Source organism: Eublepharis macularius, chromosome 6 (genome assembly GCF_028583425.1).
Source record: "Eublepharis macularius isolate TG4126 chromosome 6, MPM_Emac_v1.0, whole genome shotgun sequence".
NCBI classification, from domain to species: Eukaryota; Metazoa; Chordata; class Lepidosauria; order Squamata; family Eublepharidae; genus Eublepharis; species Eublepharis macularius.
Genome location: NC_072795.1, coordinates 45,507,575 through 45,527,536, shown reverse-complemented (window position 1 = coordinate 45,527,536; position 19,962 = coordinate 45,507,575). Strand labels below are relative to the sequence as shown.

At 38.5% G+C, this 19,962-nt stretch overlaps 1 protein-coding gene across 4 annotated transcripts in view; it reads left to right on the top strand.

Moving 5' to 3' along the window:
• Positions 1-19,962, top strand: part of ACSL3 (acyl-CoA synthetase long chain family member 3) — a 73,381-nt gene that overhangs the window by 48,333 nt on the left and 5,086 nt on the right. For all 4 annotated transcript variants that reach the window (XM_054982468.1, XM_054982467.1, XM_054982466.1 and 1 more), the window contains exons 11-16: positions 2,261-2,400; positions 2,938-3,110; positions 4,087-4,161; positions 14,620-14,811; positions 15,807-15,921; positions 17,982-18,139. In XM_054982468.1, the coding sequence (XP_054838443.1) occupies positions 2,261-2,400; positions 2,938-3,110; positions 4,087-4,161; positions 14,620-14,811; positions 15,807-15,921; positions 17,982-18,139 (853 nt within the window). The remainder of the gene's footprint in view (positions 1-2,260; positions 2,401-2,937; positions 3,111-4,086; positions 4,162-14,619; positions 14,812-15,806; positions 15,922-17,981; positions 18,140-19,962) is intronic.

The window sequence follows — 19,962 nt, the reverse complement described above, 5'->3', positions numbered from 1 at the left end:
GATAAATCCACATGATAAAATAATATGTCTGAGTTTTTAATAATTTAAATATTGATTGTGCTATAATATATTACCTAAAATGTAGCACCTAAATATACTATGCATTTTCTGCAGGGATATTGTCACAGAAATAGCTGTTTGGGCAAATAATAAATCAGAAGCAAGTTTTGATTGCTGAAATAACCTGAACAAATAAATGTACCTTTAGGAGTTGTATTGAAGTTGTTATTTAATGAAAAATAGAGGCATGAATATTAATTATAACTTAGATAAAAACAATTTCAAATATTAATGACACTTTTATTATATTAATTTAGCAGTCATGTAATAATATTAGCTAATGAAATTCAGGGAAGGATCTTATTCATTTTGTGTAACGTTATCATTTCTAGCCCAAATTTTGCCCAAAGAAATGGAGGGGGGCAAATACGTTCTTCCTCTGCCTCCACTGTTTTTTCTCTCCTCTCCCTCTTTACTGTCCTCAACATTATGTGCCACCTCAAGGGCAGTGAGCATGCTCAATCCTCATGAGGCAATGTAAGGGAGGGTTTTTAACAAACAAACAAACATGAAATAGTATTTTTCTTCATTTCTGGGGAGTTCCCTAAGTGTGTATATATGTTTTGTCTGGAGTGGCCTTGTTTTGCTGTCTTGTTCATAGGCAAAGATCTGTTTTGCTATTGGAAGGAACAACTTGGGAGTCTGTAGAGAACTGGGAGGTGAGAAAGATAAACTAATTAGGAAATTTCTCCAATAGTACAACAATGTGATGCTGTTGAGGTATGGGACTAGATGAGAAGGTTTTTGCTCCACAGACCTTGAATCTTGACAGTCTGTGTGAGGAAATTTAAAAGTTTTACAGCATCATAGTCTGGCATGAATGTCTGTGTGGAAGAATTAGATACCTCAGGATGCCCATTCTTTGACCATGATTTCCCTCTGTGACATGCTAAAAGCTGTTAGGGACTTGAGCTGGCTCTTTTTTTTTTTTAAACCCAGTTGCTGTCAACCTTCTGGTTCATAATTAGCACTGATCAGGCTGTTATGGGAGGAGGTTTCCTTTTTTAAAAAAGTGTACAGACTAATTTTTCCCCATATAGAATATGCTGCCCTCCTTCTCTTGTTTGTTGGATGGGTCCCTTTTTGTTCTTCTAGTGATAGATGCTTAATTACAAATCAGTATTTGAGAGAACAGTCAGATTTGAGCTGGTCAGTTTCCCAATCTACTCCTTCAACTGATTCTTAACTGCTCTAAAAATTCCATTCTTGGTAGGGCATGCTTAGCACTCACCAGGCTGTTTTATTTAGGGGTGGGGTCTTTTCCTTTACAAATTTACAAAACCATTTTTAACAGTCCTGGGGGAGTCCCCTGAATATTTAGAAAATCCTATGTTGGCCTGGGTTATCATATTTGGTATAAGCCATCTATTTTACTATTAAATATCATAATGAAATAATATTAATAAACATTCTTATGTTTAGATTGGTGCAGTGAGTAATTTTTAGATCTGGAGAGTGTGAAAGCCAGCTGGGACTAGCTGTTATCATGTCATGTTACCCACATGCTCTTTCTAGCTCCTGTCTTAAAGACGCTGATGTTGTAAGGTAGAAAAATACATAGTGCTGTGCATAGAGTGTAATGTGATGGCAGCAGAGTGGTCTTTGCTACAGCTTCCTGGGACACTTGAGTTCAAGGTAAGCAGGGGTAGAGCAGTTCTGGTATCTGCGAGTCTGATTCCTTTTTAAGCATAATGCTTAAAGCCAGAGGGTAGGTAAAGAAAAGGCTACATTTGTGGAAACAGTGGCACATGATGAGAGCACTCGTAAGCAATCTGTTCAGAAGTAAATTCCACTGTATTCAGTGAGGTTTTATCCCAGAAAGATGTTCTTTGGATTGCTGCCCATAGCCTTCCATTCTATTTCTCCTTTCTGCCTCTTGGAATGGCGTTCCCTGAAAAGGCAGAGAAGTTAGAGTGTCTATGTGAGTTCAGATCACTTCAGTGTTTTCTCCCAGCCTTTCAAAGTCTGGCACAAATCTGGATTTATGGTGAAGGGAATAGTAGTCTAGTTTTGAGGAGGGTTTGTTTTTTATATTTGTGTTGTTTTTCTAAAGTTATCAGTGCTCTGATTGACCTTGAGCCTTTTGGAAACATGAAATCTAATCTAAAAGTAGTGTGATTGCACAGTCTTATCCAGTAAATGAATTTTATTATACAGTTATCTTTCTTAGTTGATGCGGGTAATCCATTTCTGTAACCAGGAAATCATGGACCGAATCTACAAAAACGTCATGAACAGAGTTAATGAAATGTCCAGTTTCCAGCGTAATTTGTTTATATTGGCTTACAATTACAAGATGGAACAGATTTCCAAAGGCTGCACAACTCCACTCTGTAACAGGTAAGTGAATGAGTTTTCTTAAGAGTCAAAGAATTTAGAAGGGAGGTGGGCTGACTGAGGACTGGCTTACATAGTAGCAGGTAGTAGTGCCCGGATCGGAGCTGGAGATACAAGAATGATATAAGACTTGTTGAATCTAAGCCAGTATGGGTCTAATCAGTGCCTAGATGGACACTTCTGGGGAATCCTATGTACTTCCCAATAGTGGAAGGAAAATGTAATATTAATATACTAGGTAAATATTGGGGGAGAAGCTTGTGCTAGCCTAGCAATAGCAAGAGAGAGCTAGGCAGCGTTTGAGTGGTACAGACGGAGGATTTTGTCTTCATCCCAAGTTTGCTAGATGAAAATTCAATATTAATTAAAAAGCTACTAATTAGCTAGAATGCTGAGCAAAAGGAGCTACTCCTTATCTCCCTACCCCCATTTAATGCTAAGAATAAAGAAGTGGGAAGAGGTTTTGTGCCTGTGTGTGCGGACTATGCAAGGTCTTCCTTGTTAAGTAATAAAAACATGCTGTGCTTTTTTATCTTGTAGCCTGATTTTCCGGAAAGTTCGAATGCTGCTAGGTGGGAAGATTCGGGTCTTGTTGTGTGGAGGAGCTCCACTTTCTGCAGCAACTCAAAGATTTATGAACATCTGTTTCTGTTGCCCTGTGGGACAGGGATATGGTCTAACAGAATCCTCTGGGGCTGGAACAATAACTGAAAGTGAGTGCAGTGTGTTGAATGGAAGGGCAATCAGTGCTCAATGGGATGGGTCCTGTGAAATTCACAATAATGAACATAGTTCTATATCTTAAAATATGCATGTAGGGGGGTTGTATTTTAAATACTATTTTTCAGTAGGTATTTACTGTTCCTAAGGAAAGTATTTTACATTACTATTCAGTCTGAAACTGTTCCTTTTTTGATTCCCTGCAAAGAAAACCTCTTGGAAGTAACATAAATTATGTGTACCTTTTCTGCAGATTACTACAATTGACGTTTTATATGGTGGTAACGGCAAGTGATTGCACGAGTCCAATTTTTGAACAAGGTCAAGTGTGAAATAGGGAAAGGAAGTACTCAGAAATCATAGCTTCTCTTTTTATTCATATATGTGTTAAATTTCAATTGCAGATAGCAATTTTGAATAAAAACTTATTTTACTGGTCAGAATCAAGAGAATAGTGAAACTTCATTCTATTTCAAACTTATTTTTTCCTCAGACAGCAGACCCAGACAGGAGACCCAGAAGCTGAATGCTTTTGAGACTACTAGGAGTTTTAGTAGCAGTTGGTGATATTTTTGATAGTTTATTTTTGCATTTGTATCCAGTGCTCAGGCCCTTCTGCTATGGCTTACAAAATTAAAGAAATACGTACCTTAAAAAATTAAGGCAGCAATTAAAATGTCCTATGTATACAATTTCTGAAGCTACTACAAAGCAGTATCAGCTGTTCAGATTTTAAAGCACTTCTCCATCCTAGATGTATAAGCCCAAAGGCCTTCGTAGAAAGGAAAGGAAGACCTTTGCTAGTTTGTGGGAGCTAGCTGGCTAGCAGCTTACGTCCTTGGAGAAAGGGTTCCAGAGAGCAAGTGCCACTGCAAAGTGAGCCTGATTAGCGGCTGTGTCTGCGCCTCCACGTGAGAGAACTGCTGCAAGCGTCTCTGAACATATTTCTTCATTTTCTTTAAATTTCAGTTTGGGATTATACAACGGGCAGAGTGGGTGCTCCCTTGGTGTGCTGTGAAATCAAACTAATGAACTGGGAAGAAGGTAGGAAGGTTTTCTTTTGATAAAAAATCTTAAATGTGAAATGATCTCTCACATTCAGAACAAACAGTGTTTAAAACAAAATGAATGTGGCTCTGATTATGAGACTTTTTCTGTATCATCAGAGGCTTTCTTCTGTTTAAAAAGGGCTTCTCCTGCTATTGCTTATTATACTTCTTCTGAATTTTAAAATCTGCTATGTAAAAAAGTAGGAATGCGAATTTGAGATGGGGAGCAAGGAGAGGAGTCCTGTATGATCTGCTGACACCCTTCTCTGAATGGTGGCTATCTTTTCGTGGCGAGGACACAGTGGGGGAATAACATATTCAAAGAACTTCTCTCTCAGTTATGCAACAGCTACCTGTGGCTTTGCGATATGTGAACCACTTCAGAAGACTTGAAATGTGCTATATAAATGCTAAGTCTTTTTACAGAAAATTTGAAAGAAATATTGGAAAGATTTTTTTCATGGGAAATTATTAGAAAAATATTGGATTCCCATCTGCTGTATCATTACATTTATTGGTGGTAACCTGGATATACTTTATTTTATTCCCCTTCAAAAGCTCATACGTGCTCGTTGGTTTCATCAGAATATGTAGTTCTTGGTTATCTCCTGGCATTTTAAAGAGGGAGCTTATTTTATTATATCTGATTGATACATGAAACAGAATGAGATGGCAGGGTGCTGAAGCAGTAGGTTGTTCTGTATCATTTCAGACTGCAGATGAGGGATTATTCTTTTCAATGTTCACCAATGTTGTTAATTTCCAATATGCAGAGAACTAGCAAAACATGTGAAGGGCTTGTTAATGTGCTTTTTAAAAATTTGCAGGGAATGTTTACAGTGGGTGGGATCATTGTGATCCCTGCCCTCCCTGCAATCTGAAGAGGTATAGCCCATTTTGCCACCTCAGGATTGCACTTAATTCTTCTGTATGTGTAGACCAAGCTTCATAGCCTTGTTCTGGAGTATGAGGGGTACAAACAGTAATCACTTAGAAATACTATGAAAAAGTGTGGACCCACAGGGCAAAGAGGGGTCTTTTGTTCCCTTAACCTCCTTCCATCTACCTTCAGCCTTGAGTTGCTTTCTCAGCTGTCCTTTTACTTGAACTTTTGGGGACCAATGGATATGCTTCTTACTGTAAGGATCTGCCAAGCAACTCTCAAAAGACTCCACTGAAGACAGTAAAAGAACTTTACTGAAAAGCTGCTAGTCTCAGGAGCTTACTCCATCTTTGCCATGACGTTAACATGCAAGCATCAAACATATATAGGTTTCTAGAGTGCTGGCAATTTCTAAGATCCTCTTCCCCTCAGTCTAATGGTCAGCTCAGAGGGAAAACACCTAAGCAGGAAAACAGCAGAACTGATGTATGAGATTTTCAAGGTTGTGCCATCTGGGTAGGCACCTCTTCCCAGGCTAAGGAGAGAGGTCCTGGTGCAATTCAGAGGTTCATAGAGATAACAGTAGGAACAAATGCCTCCCTTGCATACTTTCACATCGCTGGTTCGAAAGACAAGCCGAGTAACATTTTCAGGCCAGTAAAAGAATAGCATAACCATAACATGAAGCATTAGATCACAAGACAGCAGGGTGTTGCTGAGTATGACAGGTGATGCTGAGCACCTGACACTTACTTGCTTTGACTCAAAGCCAAGCCCGGCATGTAAGTTGTCTTACATCAGTCCTGCTGGTCCTGCAGCGCTTTAAACCTGGGCAGTCCCCCTAACAGTTTAAAGTAATCTTAAGGAGATTGGATGTCAAATAGGGTTCAGAGCTCCATTCTCTTCTTGCTGAACCTGTCAGCAAGTGTAGGAAAACCCAATCACAAATTTCCTGCCGTCTCCTTGATATATGGCAAAGGAATAACTGATCAGATGGGAAAACTTACGGAAAAGCACAACCTACAAACAGTATTCAGACCCACCAGAAAAATACAACAGATGCAACGATCTGCAAAAGACAGTAGAGACCTCCTCACCCCTGCAGGAGTGTACCGCATACCCTGCAGCTGTGGACAAGTTTACATCGGGACCACACAGCATAGCATCCAGACAAGAATAAAAGATCATGAAAGACATTGTAGACTTGGCCAACCTGAAAAATCAGCAGTGGCTGAACATAGCCTAACTCACAGGACACGGTATCTTATTCCAGGACACTAAAATACTGGACAACACATCCAACTACTTTGTCAGATTGCACAGGGAAGCCATTGAAATTCATAAGCACAAGCACTATTTCAACAGGAAAGAGAGCTTAAGGATGAATAGGGCATTGTTTCCAGTCCTGAAAAACATCAGACTAACAAAATACCCGACATCTTACAATAGCCTTACAGGTAAGATTACCATATCAACCACCAATCCATATGCAAAAGAACCTCCTCAGGATACAGTGAAGCTTCCCCCCATTAGCATGCCAAAACCTGGGAAACTCTTACAGGATGATTCAGCCCAAACCCATCTTCCTGAGTAGATATAAATTACTGCTAACATTTTCTCCACACATTGACACTGAGAGAATTCTGTCTTTCGGTGCTACACCTCTGAAGATGCCAGTCACAGCTGCTGGCGAAACGTCAGAAACTACAATGCCAAGACCATGGCCATACAGCCCAGAAAATCTACAACAACGTCCTTCGGCTGTGAAAGCCTTCGATAATAAATCCTCATCTCCCCTACAATTTCTCCCTCTGCCAGAGGGCCAAGTGGCTAGTGTGGATGATATAAAATACTCACTCCCGAACCAAGCCCGAATTTTGTAAAATCATCGCTGTCAATAACAGAGTCTATTTGAAATCCCTTCAAACTCCAAATTCAGTCCAGTTCAAACAAAACACTTGCATCCTAGTCTTGCCAAGAACTAAGTAGTCTGGAGAGCTGGCTTCTCATTAGACCTATCAGTCTGGCCTGTGAAGATCTTTTTTTTTAAAAAAAATTTTTTTATTGGTGAGCATAATTTCAAACATTATTTCAATTAAACCCTATCTAATTTAATCTAACCTAATCCCCCCTTTCCCCCCTCCTTCTTGACTTCCAACAGCTTTCCAACCCTTTACCCCCTTTATTACTTAACAAATTCTATATTAAACAGTCAAACATCCCTACATAACATTCCTTACTCTAAGCCCATATTTACTCTATACATACTATATTAGTTTTACTGATAGAAATATCAGTAATTAATTACTGACATAATTAATGACATACTTAACAAATTAATTTTACTAATACTTTCCCGTAATTAACAGCATACTTATCATATCTTATACTTAACCATAATCCAAATAATAATTAAATTGATATTCTAACTTGATATCATTTATTACTCTAAGTAATTTCATCTTCCCTTACGTAACTATATATATGCTATATTACTTTTTCTAGTATATCAATCCTACTTCTAAGTATCAGTTATAAATTCTTCCCCTCCTATACTTAACCATAATCCTAGCTTAGATTAATATAAACACACATTTCTTCTATTGGTAAAGTCACTTCTCTCTTCTGTTTATAGTATCATAGTTTAATAGTTCTCAAACTGCCACAGTTTTCCTTTCACATCCCATTTTTTCTCCAGATATTGTTTCAGTTTCGCCCAGTCTGCCATGAATTGTTCTAGATCTTGGTCTTTAAGTTTTCTTGTCATTTTGTCCATCTCTGCCATGTACAGCAATTTATAAATCCAGTCCTCTACAGTAGGTACTTCTTGCACTTTCCATTTTTGCGCATACAATAATCTTGCTGCAGCTGTCATGTAGAATAACAATGTTCTGTTCTGCACTGGAACATTCTCCATTCCCAAGTTCAGTAGCAACAATTCTGGGTTCTTATTTATTTGTATTTGTAAGATCTCATTTATTGCTTCAGTTATTTCTCCCCAGTACTGTTTAGCTACTTCACATGTCCACCACATATGATATAATGATCCTTCGTGCTTTTTACATTTCCAGCACTTGTCCGACATATTAACATTCCCCAGCGCAATTTTTTTCGGTGTTAGGTACCATCTGTATATCATCTTGTACACATTTTCTTTAATATTCATGCACGTTGTAATCTTAATTGTATTCTTCCACAAGTGCTCCCAGGACTCCATTGCTATTTCTTTATGAAAATTTATTGCCCACTTCACCATCTGTACTTTCACTGTTTCATCCTCAGTGTGCCATTTTAGAAGTATCTTATAGATCTTTGAAATTTGTTTTTTTCCTTCTTGTAGCATTGCTTCTTCCAATTCTGAATTTTCCATTCTTATTCCTCCTCTTGAACAGTCCGATTTGTAAAGATCTCTAATCTGTCTATATTGAAACCAGTTATAACAAGGAGACAATTCTTCTTCTGATTTTATTTTTAGCGTTAAATGTTGTATTTGTGTTATCTCCTTGTAAGTTAAACATTGCTGTTCGTTATCGACAGTTCTCGGGTCTATTACTTCATACGGGACCACCCAAGAGGGGATTTGGTCTTCCAGATACATCTGGCCTGTGAAGATCTTTGTGCTCAGTGATGGGCCTTGGGCTGGATGTAGGCAACCAGAGGATTAGGATTCCTGTCCTGTAGGAAGTGATCTGTATGAAGGAAACTGAGTAGGTGGCTTTGACTCTTCTTAGTCCCTCTGACAGTTCCTCCTGTGACTGGACTTCTCTCCTTGGTCTATGCCTGTCCCAACCACCACAGCCCTTACCAGATCAATCTCCATTTTATTTTTGGTATCCTACAGCTACTCCCCTGGACAAAAAAGATTACTCATATCCTTTCCTGAATATAAATCCACAATAACATTATTACATATGTGTCAGTATTTGGTATTAAACTATACTGTAGTTGATAGCTCACATCCTCTGAACCAGGTGATCGCAAAGCGAGCAAATTTAGAGTTTCAGGTAAAATTTTAACTTTGTTTGACATTTTTGTTGAATTTGGTGTTAGGTAAAAAAAAAATTTCAACTTTTTTCAGCACTCTTTCTAATTTCCTTTGGTATTATAATGATCTTTTCTGGCCCCTGATGAGCAATTTTATCAATAATCAAATTACTACCTAGGAAATGCTTTTCCCAGATTATTTGTTGAGTCATATGTAATGCATATAGAAAAGGAGGTAAAAGTTCAGATGATTAAAAAGCTAGCAACATACTTGTAATATTTTACATGTAAATAACCACCGCACTTATGTACTTAGAAATAAATTCTACTTTTAGTTAAGCAAAAAAGGATCCCTATTTTACCTCACATCCACCCTCACATACTAACCATTCTGTCATACTATCAATCAATAAGCCTTCCTATAATGCCAGTTAAATTGAAGAGATTCAAGGCAAAAGCCTTCGATGACAATGAAGACCCTTTGGGAAGCAGGAATATATAGGTCCACCCAAACAGGGCAAAATGCCACAGGTGGTTTTAGAAGTGGGATTTGAACCCTAAAGGGAAGGTGTTCTTGAGGTATAAGCCTGGGTAAAGTGAGAACAACGAAAGCTGTCTGTGTGTGGAAATAAAAGAAGAGCTGAACTTGTGACCAGAGCCCTCCTGAGGTAAAAGTTTAAGGTAACGTAAGGAAAAGCTGCAAAAAAAGTCCAAGGGCAAAGTTTAAACAAAATTGTTACAGTACACAAAAGTTGATGCAGTAATAAAATACTGTTATACCACAAAATTCCTTTTTAATTTTTCTGCAACAGACTAACAATTTCTCTTCTGTAGAATCAATAAGCATGAGTTTCCTAAGCAGTAAAAATATATAGTATGTGTTTTGTTTTCTTTAAGAAAAAAAGATACATTATTTGGTTCTTTCACCCTACTGTTTTGTTAATCTCTTTATCAAGTTTTAAATACATTCTTTTTTTCCTGTTATGCAGAGAACCTTTGATTAAAAACTTTTTTCCAAGAAACTGAAAGCTGATTAATTATATTTAGATATTCATATTTGTACTATTTTAAGCTGTTGGATTGCTTCTCTGCTCACTATATAATTATTTTATCCTTAAATTATGATACACACTTTAGACTTTCTAGGTAAACAAATATTAACAAGGGATCATGCAAGAATTCCAGAATAATTCACATTCTGGAAGTGAATTATTAAAGTTCAGAAAACAGCAGTATTTACTGTTTTGATTTTCTTAGTGATGGAAATTCTGTGAGCCAGTGTTAATTAAATAATTATAGAAAACTAGATAATTTGAACTAAAAACATGAGAGTTGTACAATTCAGTGGTTGGTGACAGATTTAAATATGGAAGACCTGAGTTCATGTCTTGCTTAACTAGGATTCTCAGGGTCACAGCATGCACCAATCTCTCTTCTGGGAAAAATAATTTCTCTGTTAGAAAATACTATATTTTATGACACAATTTATTCATTATAGCATTTATATTTTCTTGTGTTGGTATATCTATTATTTATCTATTTTTATGTTATTTATAGTCTACCTTTCTTACTGAGACTCAATGAACATTTCACACTGTAATTCAATACAATCAACAGCTAGAGCATTCAATACACCATAGAAATTTGCTGGCAAGAAACTGTCACTTCTGTCAAGCTCCGTGATGGAGAACAGACCTGAACTGAATGGATTCTAATAAAGCTTTTTCTGCTGGAATCCACGTGCGTTCACTGTGGAGGGGCTGAGAGATCTACCTGCCAGGGACTAACAAGGGTATAGGTTGCAGAAATTTGAAAACAAGAAGAAATCTGATGCAGAGCTGACAGTGTTGAAACAAAACATAAGCCATTTGACATGATATAATCAATAACAGAAACAGACAGTGTATAGTAGTAGTATAAGGTCTATCCCTTCATTGAAGCATCTCTTTGAACCATTTCCTTATAGCACTGCCCTATTACCAGTGTAAGAAAGCCCTCCTGAATAATTTGGTCTTGCATAGTTTGCAGAAAGCCAGGAGAGTGGGAGCTTCCCTGACCTCTTCAGTCAGACTATTCCATAAAGAGGGGGCCACTACAGAGAATGTCCATGTATGGGCAACTGTTGATTTTGCCCATTTGCAGGGTGAAGCCTGCAGAACTCCCTGTTCAGATGAGCAAAGCTGCCATGGTGAAGCATAGAGAAAGAGGTGCTCCTATCGCTATGATGGATAAAAGGCAGCAAAAGGGTTTGTATGTGATAAAACCTCTACTGCATCACCAGGAAATTTGGATAGAGATATATAAAGCTTGTATAGAGATATATAAAGCTCTGTATATTGATGACATCCAGTTCTACAACTACAATTTATTTATCCTAAAGGGTTTACATAAAGCTTGAATCACATGTGGGATAAGATTGCACCCTGTGGAACCCTGTGAGATGCCTCACACCCTGAAGATTGCTTGTCTCTAACAGCATCCATTTTGAGTCTATTACATGAGGAACAATTCAAACAGGTCAAAGACATATGCCCTGATACCCCCTTCTACCTCTAAACACTTCAACAGGATAGCATGATCTACTGTATCAAAGGCTGCAGGTAGATCCAGGAGAACCAAAATGCGAAAAACAACCGTTGCTTACTATATAGAATATTTTATACCACAATAAAAGTAATTTTATGCAATTTATAAAAAAATCTCTTTATATGTAATGTTTAAAAGCATATATTCCGTTATGGTCACATGTATGAAAGGCAACACATCAAAAACACTTTTGCAATAGGCAAACAAAGTGCCAAGTGCTAAGTATATTTTCTTATATAAAAATTTTTCTTATATAAATATAAAATGCTTGTGCCTATAGATGACAAATTAGTGTCTAAACAAGTAACCAATTTTATAATTCAAATACAATCTTGCTCTGTCAGGTTTTGTACAAGTTTTCCGCAAGAATCTTTCTAGACTTCTCTCAGCCCTCTTTAGATCATCCAGCTCCATGGTAAACTACAGATCTGGCTTCTACCCCAAGGGTGAGAGAGTCAATATGTGAGAGATGGCTCTGGCTTTGTGATGAAGTAGGCTAATGTCTACAAAAATTCCTTTCAAAGTAAGCCATTTGATCTCAAAGGCTGTAATCCTGAATATACTTTCCTGTGAGTAAGCCCCATTCAATAAAATGGGACTTACATCTGAGTACATGTGTTTAGAGTAGCTCCCTAATGAATTTGTACTTTGTCGTTTAGCAGCTTTTATTGAGTGATTAGAGCTATAAAATGAGAAACTTCTGTTGTATTCCATCCAAGCATTTTGTGCAATGTGGAAAAATATATATGTATATTACTTTAATCTTAAAAAATTATGCTTGCCATTTGTTATATTTTTATTTTATTCCACATGTTTAGGATTGGTGTGTTAGATTAACTTAAAAGGGTGTAACTTGGTTTAGAATTGCATTGTATCATGATGACTAGGGGTGTGCAAGGCCTGCCTGTTTCGTTAAACCTGAGTAGGTTTTAACTGAATCAGGAAACCGTTTCGGTATTCAGGGAATACCGAAACAGCAAGCCGATTCGGTATTTGAGTTTCGGCTTGATTCGGCCATTGTTTTCAATGAGAAAACCTTCTCCTGGCTTTCCGGGAGTCTGGGGGGGGAATTTCTGTCCAAATCACACCAAACGTGGTGGAGACCTTCTCCTAACTCTCCTCTAACTACCCCCCAAGGTTCAGAAAGATTGGACTTTGGGGGGCCAAGTTATGCCCCCCCCAAATAAGGTGCCCCCATCCTCCTACACTCTCCATGGTTCTCTATGGGGAAAAACGAGTCATCTTTCTAGGTGGCTTGGGGTGGCATTTTGCAAGCAAAATGCAACCAACTTTCAGGGGAATTGCTCCCACCTGTCCTCCCACCCTCCACCAAGTTTCAGGCAGATTCCACTTTGGGGGGCCATTTTACGGCCTCCCAAAGAAGGTGCCCCTATCCACCTCCACTCCACTATTCCCTATGGGGGAAATAAGAGAGGCTTGTCTGGCTAGGGGTGGCATTTTGCATGCAAAGTGCCCCAAAACTTCAGAGGACCTCCTCCTACCTGTCCTCCCTCCCTCCACCAAGGCTCAAGCAGATCTCACTTTGGGGGGCCATTTTATGGCCTCCCAAAGATGCTGCTCTTAGCCCCTCCTTTCTCCATTATTTCCTATAGTGGAAATAAGACAGGCTTGTCTGGCTAGGGGTGGCATTTTGCATGCAAAGTGCCCCCAAACTTCAGAGGACCTCCTCCTACCTGTCCTCCCTCCCTCCACCAAGGCTCAAGCAGATCTCACTTTGGGGGGCCATTTTATGGCCTCCCAAAGATGCTGCTCTTAGCCCCTCCTTTCTCCATTATTTCCTATAGTGGAAATAAGACAGGCTTGTCTGGCTTCAGGGGCCCATCTCCTACCTGTCCTCCCACCCTCCACCAAGGCCCAAGCTGATCCCACTTTGGGGGGCCATTTTAGGCCCCCCCAAAGGTGGTTCTCCTGCCACACCACTTTGTCTTTCTACTGTGGGGAAGACTTCCACACCATAGAAACACTTGGGATTGGGGCTGCCAATGGCCACAGCCACAGCCAGCCTTGGTAGTTATATAAAATAATAACTAGGTGGTATCTAACCCTGCCCCCCCAAATAGCTGCTATATATTCCAAAAGTTCGCCTTTATGTTGGAAAGGATGTGGAAAACCAGGTACTTATTCACACTGCTGGTGGAAATATCCCCTTTTAGAAGAATTTTGGAAATCAGTCTTGAATCATATATATGACATGACCGGATATATTATTCTGCTGAAACCAGAGCTGATATTTTTAGATCAATGGGATAATATGCAGATTCCTCAAATCAGAAGAGACTTAATAAATGTTCTCTTAAAGGCAGCCCAAAATGTTATAGCATTAAGATGGAAAAATCAAGCTGTACCCACAATAATGATCTAGTATTCAAGAATATGGAACTACTTCATATTTGAAAAGATCAATGATGGTATTTACCAAGCTGAAAACTTCCCTAAAGCAACAAATTTTATGGAAAAAGTAGCAACAAAGCCAGTTGTGGGGAAAAATACAACAGGCTCTAGAAAGGGGAAGACGGGCAGGGTGGGCAGCCTTCTTCTGCACATCTTCAGTGCATTGGGCAATTGTGACTGTAATAAGCTGGCCCACCTGTGTGTACTTATAGTTCAAATATTTATATCCTGCCTTCTTTCCTTTGCTTCACAGCAATTAACAGTGTATCTGCAAGATGTAAGGAAACAAAACATGAAGCCCATTAATAGATTAAAAACAATGTACAGATATAAAAGGACACAGATTTAGAAACACACAACTAGGTAGTGCATCTCCTTCAAATGCCAGATGAAATAGAACTGTCCCGTATGCTTTCCTACATGTAGCAAGTGATGGTATCTTTTCAGATGAAAGCTTTTGACCTATCTGTTGCTGTGTGGACTTATTTTGCATTTTCCATGGGGAAGGAAATTGCCTACTGTATTATGGAATGTCATCCTTCTGTAATACATATTGAAATGTATTAAGATGTATTAACATTATTGTAGGTGGATACTTTAACACCGACAAACCATACCCTAGAGGTGAGATTCTCATTGGAGGTCAAAATGTGACAATGGGCTATTACAAAAATGAAGAACGGACCAAAGCTGACTTTATGGTAGATGAGAATGGACAGAGGTGGCTCTTCACTGGAGACATTGGGGAATTTCATGCAGATGGGTGTCTAAAAATTATTGGTGAGTTAGCCAAGTGGTCTTTTGATTAAACCTATTGTCTTAAACCTATTCTGTTGTTTTAAGGTGCTTTTTATTCCCATAGATGTGGTGGAATTTCAGTGCTTCTATACATTTATTTAAGTGTTTTTTATTTCAGACACAATAATAGTTTTTTCAGCTAAATGTTACTTCATCAGTACACTTTACTTTTCATTTCTTTTGAATTGTGCTTTTAGAGGGGGGAACAATTTGTAAAAGTTTAAGCACTTTGATATTACTAGAACTAAATGGGAGAGCTTATGTTCTTGCCTGCAGCGTTAAATGGTGTTTAAAAGTCCTTGACTGTAGTAAGATCATATCCCAGATACTTCTCCATGATCAGGTACTTTGTATTTAAAATTTAACTGTCCAGGTTAAGACTGGAAAGACGCCAATAGGCCTTTAAAAAAGTCACTTTTAATACAGTCAGTTAATTGAGATTTAGTCCCAACAAAAGGTACAATGAGTCAGATTGTTAATGTGTTTGATTTTAAAGTTTGGGAGTAGTTAAGAGAGCAATCCTAAGCAGGTCTACTCAGAATCCTACTTAGGTCTATTCAGTAGGGTTTAGTCCTAGGAAAGTGTTATTTAGATTGCAATGTATATTATATTTGGTAGATATATATGTATGTATATATGTTAGGTAGGTAGGTAGGTATATGTTAGGTATGTGTCTGTAAATGAATTGTGGCAAAAGCAAATGGAATTGATATATAACACAAGATCTTAATTTCACGAGACAGATGATTTAATACAAAGTAAATATATGATTGATGATTAGAATTTTATATGCATTTGAAAGGCCTGTTGTGTTGTTTTAAAAGGATTAAGCAAATAGTAAGAATTCTTAGAGTGTTAAACCTCTGATGACCTTAGTGTGGCAATAAACAATAGGACTGAGTCTCATCCTTGTATGACTTTATTTAAAGTAGGTCAAATCTTGTGAATAATTTTCATTTTAATTCTGCTTTCTCTAGATCGTAAAAAAGATCTTGTAAAACTTCAAGCAGGAGAATATGTTTCTCTTGGTAAAGTTGAAGCAGCTTTGAAGAATCTTCCACTGGTAGATAATATTTGTGTATATGCAAGCAGGTAAGATAGCTGGAATAACTGTTATTTGTGCTAAAGTGACCAAAATCTTGCTTAAATAACACCTTTTAATATGTATAAGCTCTCTGCGAGATTTGACAGGAGGATTGATTCCTTTTGACCCAATCATTACCAGGCTCTGAACAAGCACTGTTATTTAAAAAAATGGGTGACACTTCAGAAATTTTTAGTGCCACTTTTAGTATGGTGGACTGTTGAGCTTTTTATTATTGTCATTTGTTTTAATATTGTTTTGCCTTGCCATTTGTTTCAGTATTGGATATGATTTGTTAACTGTATTGAACTCCTCATTAGAGATGCCACAGATTTCTGAGTGAACACAAACTTAACTGATTCAGTACTCACAATCAGATTGAGAGTTGATTAGGGATGGATTCAGATAACAGCTACTAAACATGTTTGCATTGCTCTGTTGGTGAGAAGCCAACTCTCAACTGGTTGTGGGAGGGTCAGCTGGAAGTTGGATTCTGATCCCCTGCACCTCAGCAAAATAGCTACAGAGTGATGTTGCAAAAGGGACAGGAGAAAGATGTCAATTCTCTTTCTTCCCCTTTAAGCTGGATGGGAACAGAAATAATGCTTTTAAAGTCTGCACTGCAAAAGGGTGGGAGCTGGGCAGGGACAGAAGCAATGCCACTGAGGTCCTCACTGTAAAAGGGGGAGGAGAGAGGTTTCTAGGATGGGCAATCAGAAGAATTGGACTTGTGTGATCAGCTGGGAGAGTATGTTCCTGATAACCGCACCACCACCACCTGGGTCCAGAGCAAAATTTCCACAGTAGGAGCTCAGAAGTTGACTCCTAGCTCATTTCTCATCAGCTGCAACTCAACTTTTGATGGCTTGAAGTATTCTGTTCCTGCAAATACACATGAACAGGTTGTGAACAGCTTGCAAATTAATGGGCTGCCTGATTATCACTGGTAAATGGGAAAAGTGAGCTGAACTGACAAGTTCCTACCCTTCTTGAAAAGAAATGCCTAAACACGTACGGCCTTATAAGCCTATGAATTTAGAATGGTGTAACTCTGCTTAGGATGGCACATTTTTGAAGAAGGATGGCTGATGAGATTTTTATTCCAAGACTACTTATGTAATTAGTTCCCAGAACAGTTATAAGATTCCTCACCTTACAGCCCTGCTACTTGTATGGTAAGCTTGCTGCTGAGAACTCCAAAGCTCTCCCTCCTACTGCTAACTCAGTGGGCTGGGGATTCGGGAATGTTTTGATGTTCTGCTTCAACAATCGCATTTCCCTGCCCTACCAGGAGTTGGGAATTGTTTCTTGCCTAAGGAGTTAAGTTGAGGGAAGGAACTGTTAACTCTCACATGATAAATCTTCTCTACTTCCCAATAAACCTCAGAAGAAAATTTGAGCCAGGCAGAATTGAAAATTCCAGCATCTCCTAGCAGTTGGGATGGTTGCAAGAGTTTCATAAGAACAGCTGCCACATGTCGCCCTGTGCAAAATGTACAAGACTTTGAATGGTTTGACATACGATCCTTATCTTAGTTCTTCTCACCCTGTAAAGCAGTAACATAATGTCTTTGTGCATAACTGGTATACACATTTGGAAAATTTTTAGTGGAACACTACATTTAATTTAAATATAATCCTAGATGCCATTTCTGTAGAAGTTGTATAAGCATCTGATATTTACAAGGCCTTTTTAATCTGAAGTAGTGATATTCTTGTTGTCCTCCTCCTCCCCATGTTGAAAACAACCGCTATATATCTAGCAGATATTGTGGAGTGTATAGAACAGGAGGTAGATACGGAATTACTCATTGCTGGATGCTCGCTCAAGGTGTGGTAAGAGCTTGTAAACAAGAGGGGTGTGTGAGTGTGGTGAACCTGCCACAGGGACAATGTTTTCAGCAGAATCCTTGTGGCAGAATGAATGAATGACGAGTTCTAATATTTATACTCTAGGAAATAAACATTTAGAAAAACGTGATAAAGCATTTAGATACTTTATAGTTTCATAAAACGGAACACAAATGTATATTGTTGATTTCATGCTGATCTGTATTAATCATCTTAGTTTCCAGTCTTACATCATTGGATTTCTTGTGCCAAACCATAAAGAACTTACAGAGCTAGCAAGAAAGAGGGGATTTAAAGGAACTTGGGAAGAGATATGTAACTCTTCTGAAATGGAGAAAGAAGTGCAAAAGATTTTAGCAGATGCTGCTAACACAGGTAAGCAAAGGACGCTTACTGGGTACTTCATTTTTTCCATGAAAACAAATGTTAAAAATGTAGAAATATAAAGAAAACAATTAGAAATATAGAAGAATTTCTCTAACATTAAACTTGTTTCATTATCCCAAGTTGGGGTGAATGTGCTAAAATGAATCCAGTATTGAAGTGTTCATTAAAAAAGCAGTTGAACTGAGAATACTGTCAATAGGTATATGGTATAAGGGTGGTTCTAAGGAGACTGATGTGTATGAGTTAGAATTATATGAGAGCGGTCTCCAGCAGGAATACTGCTCAGATTTATTGAGTGGGGCTTACTCCCAGGAAACTGTTCTTAGAATTGCAATGTATACCACTAGTTTTCTATGTTTTTGGAAATGATGATGCAGAGAAGATTAGAAAAATAGGAAGGAATATTTCAAAATTTAGAATGTAGTCTACAGTAGGGGTATGCACTCAAAAAATATTTGGTGGTCTCTCCTCCCCCTCCCATCAGGTGAAAAAAGCAGTGGGGCATTTGAAATTTGCAGGGAGTTTGCTTGCTTTCAAGCAACATTTTTCTTGCTGCTTGCAAGTGGCAAGAAAAGTGTTGCTTTTAAACTTCCCGCCCTGCCTCTTTTTTTCATCTGATGGGAGGGGGAGGGGTTCCCTCTTCCCCCTCCCATTGGGTGAAAAAAGTGGTGGGGCATTTGAAAGCAACACTTTTCTTGCTTCTTGCAAGAAAAAGAAGTGCTGTGGCTGCTGCAGCTTTACCTGAAGCTTTCAGAAGTGATATGAATTGCTTCGGGATTCCCAAATCAGCTCAGCGGTGCTGGCGCAAATTTGGGAATCCTGAATCTTTCCTAATTGGGCCTGATTCAGGTTAAAAACCCTAATCGGAAACCTGAAACACACATCCGTAGTCTGTAATCCTGAGCTATTGTAAACGGGCAGCAAAATTTAACATGGCATATGCATCCTAAGTGCTCTCTCTCATGTACAAGGAGTATAGAACAAGGAGTTTGCGTGGCTGTAAGAATAGCCTGTTATTTTGTACATGTGTTGATGTGTATTTAAAGCTTTGGTCTAAATTGCTGTGTATCTTATGATCCTAGAACTTTGTTAGGTGTCAGGAGAGCTTATGTAAGGTGAAAGGCAAAATAGTTATGGAAAGAAAAAGGGGGAAATGCTGTAAAAATCTGTTAGGCTGTCCAACGGCTCTTTGGGATGGTATAGAACTCTCTCTCTCTCTCTCTCTCTCTCTCTCTCTCTCTCTCTCTCTCTCTCTCTCTCTCTCTCTCTCTCTCTCTCTCCCCCCTCTCCCTCCCCCTCTCCCTCTCCCTCTCTCTCTCTCTCTCTCTCTCTCTCTCTCTCTCTCTCTTCCTCTTGATAATAGCAAATGGAACTAGGAGAATGTTGATGGTTGAAAGTTGTACTCCTTTCAGTGTCCAGAATGCTGCTTTAGCTGCATCAACACAAAATAGTGCTTGTCCAGGTTTCTCTTGTTACTCATACTGTAGTTCATATCACTTCTAGGCTGACTTTATGGAACAACAAATTCCACAAAAGTTCAGGGACATTGGACCTTTCTTCCTTTCTATTTTGTTTTCTGAATTTTTATTAATCACCATTTGAGGGGGCTTGCCTATTTCTATTTAATTTTTGTTTAAATAACAATCACTCATGCTTCATAGCTGATGTCTTGCTTTTAAATGTTTAAGAAAGAGTTGATTGACAAAAATGTTTCTGGTTACAGAGAAGTAACAGCACGATATGTGTGTCTGGTACCCTCAAGCACCATATAATGGCAATAATAAAAAGGGCCAAAACATTATAGCCCACTA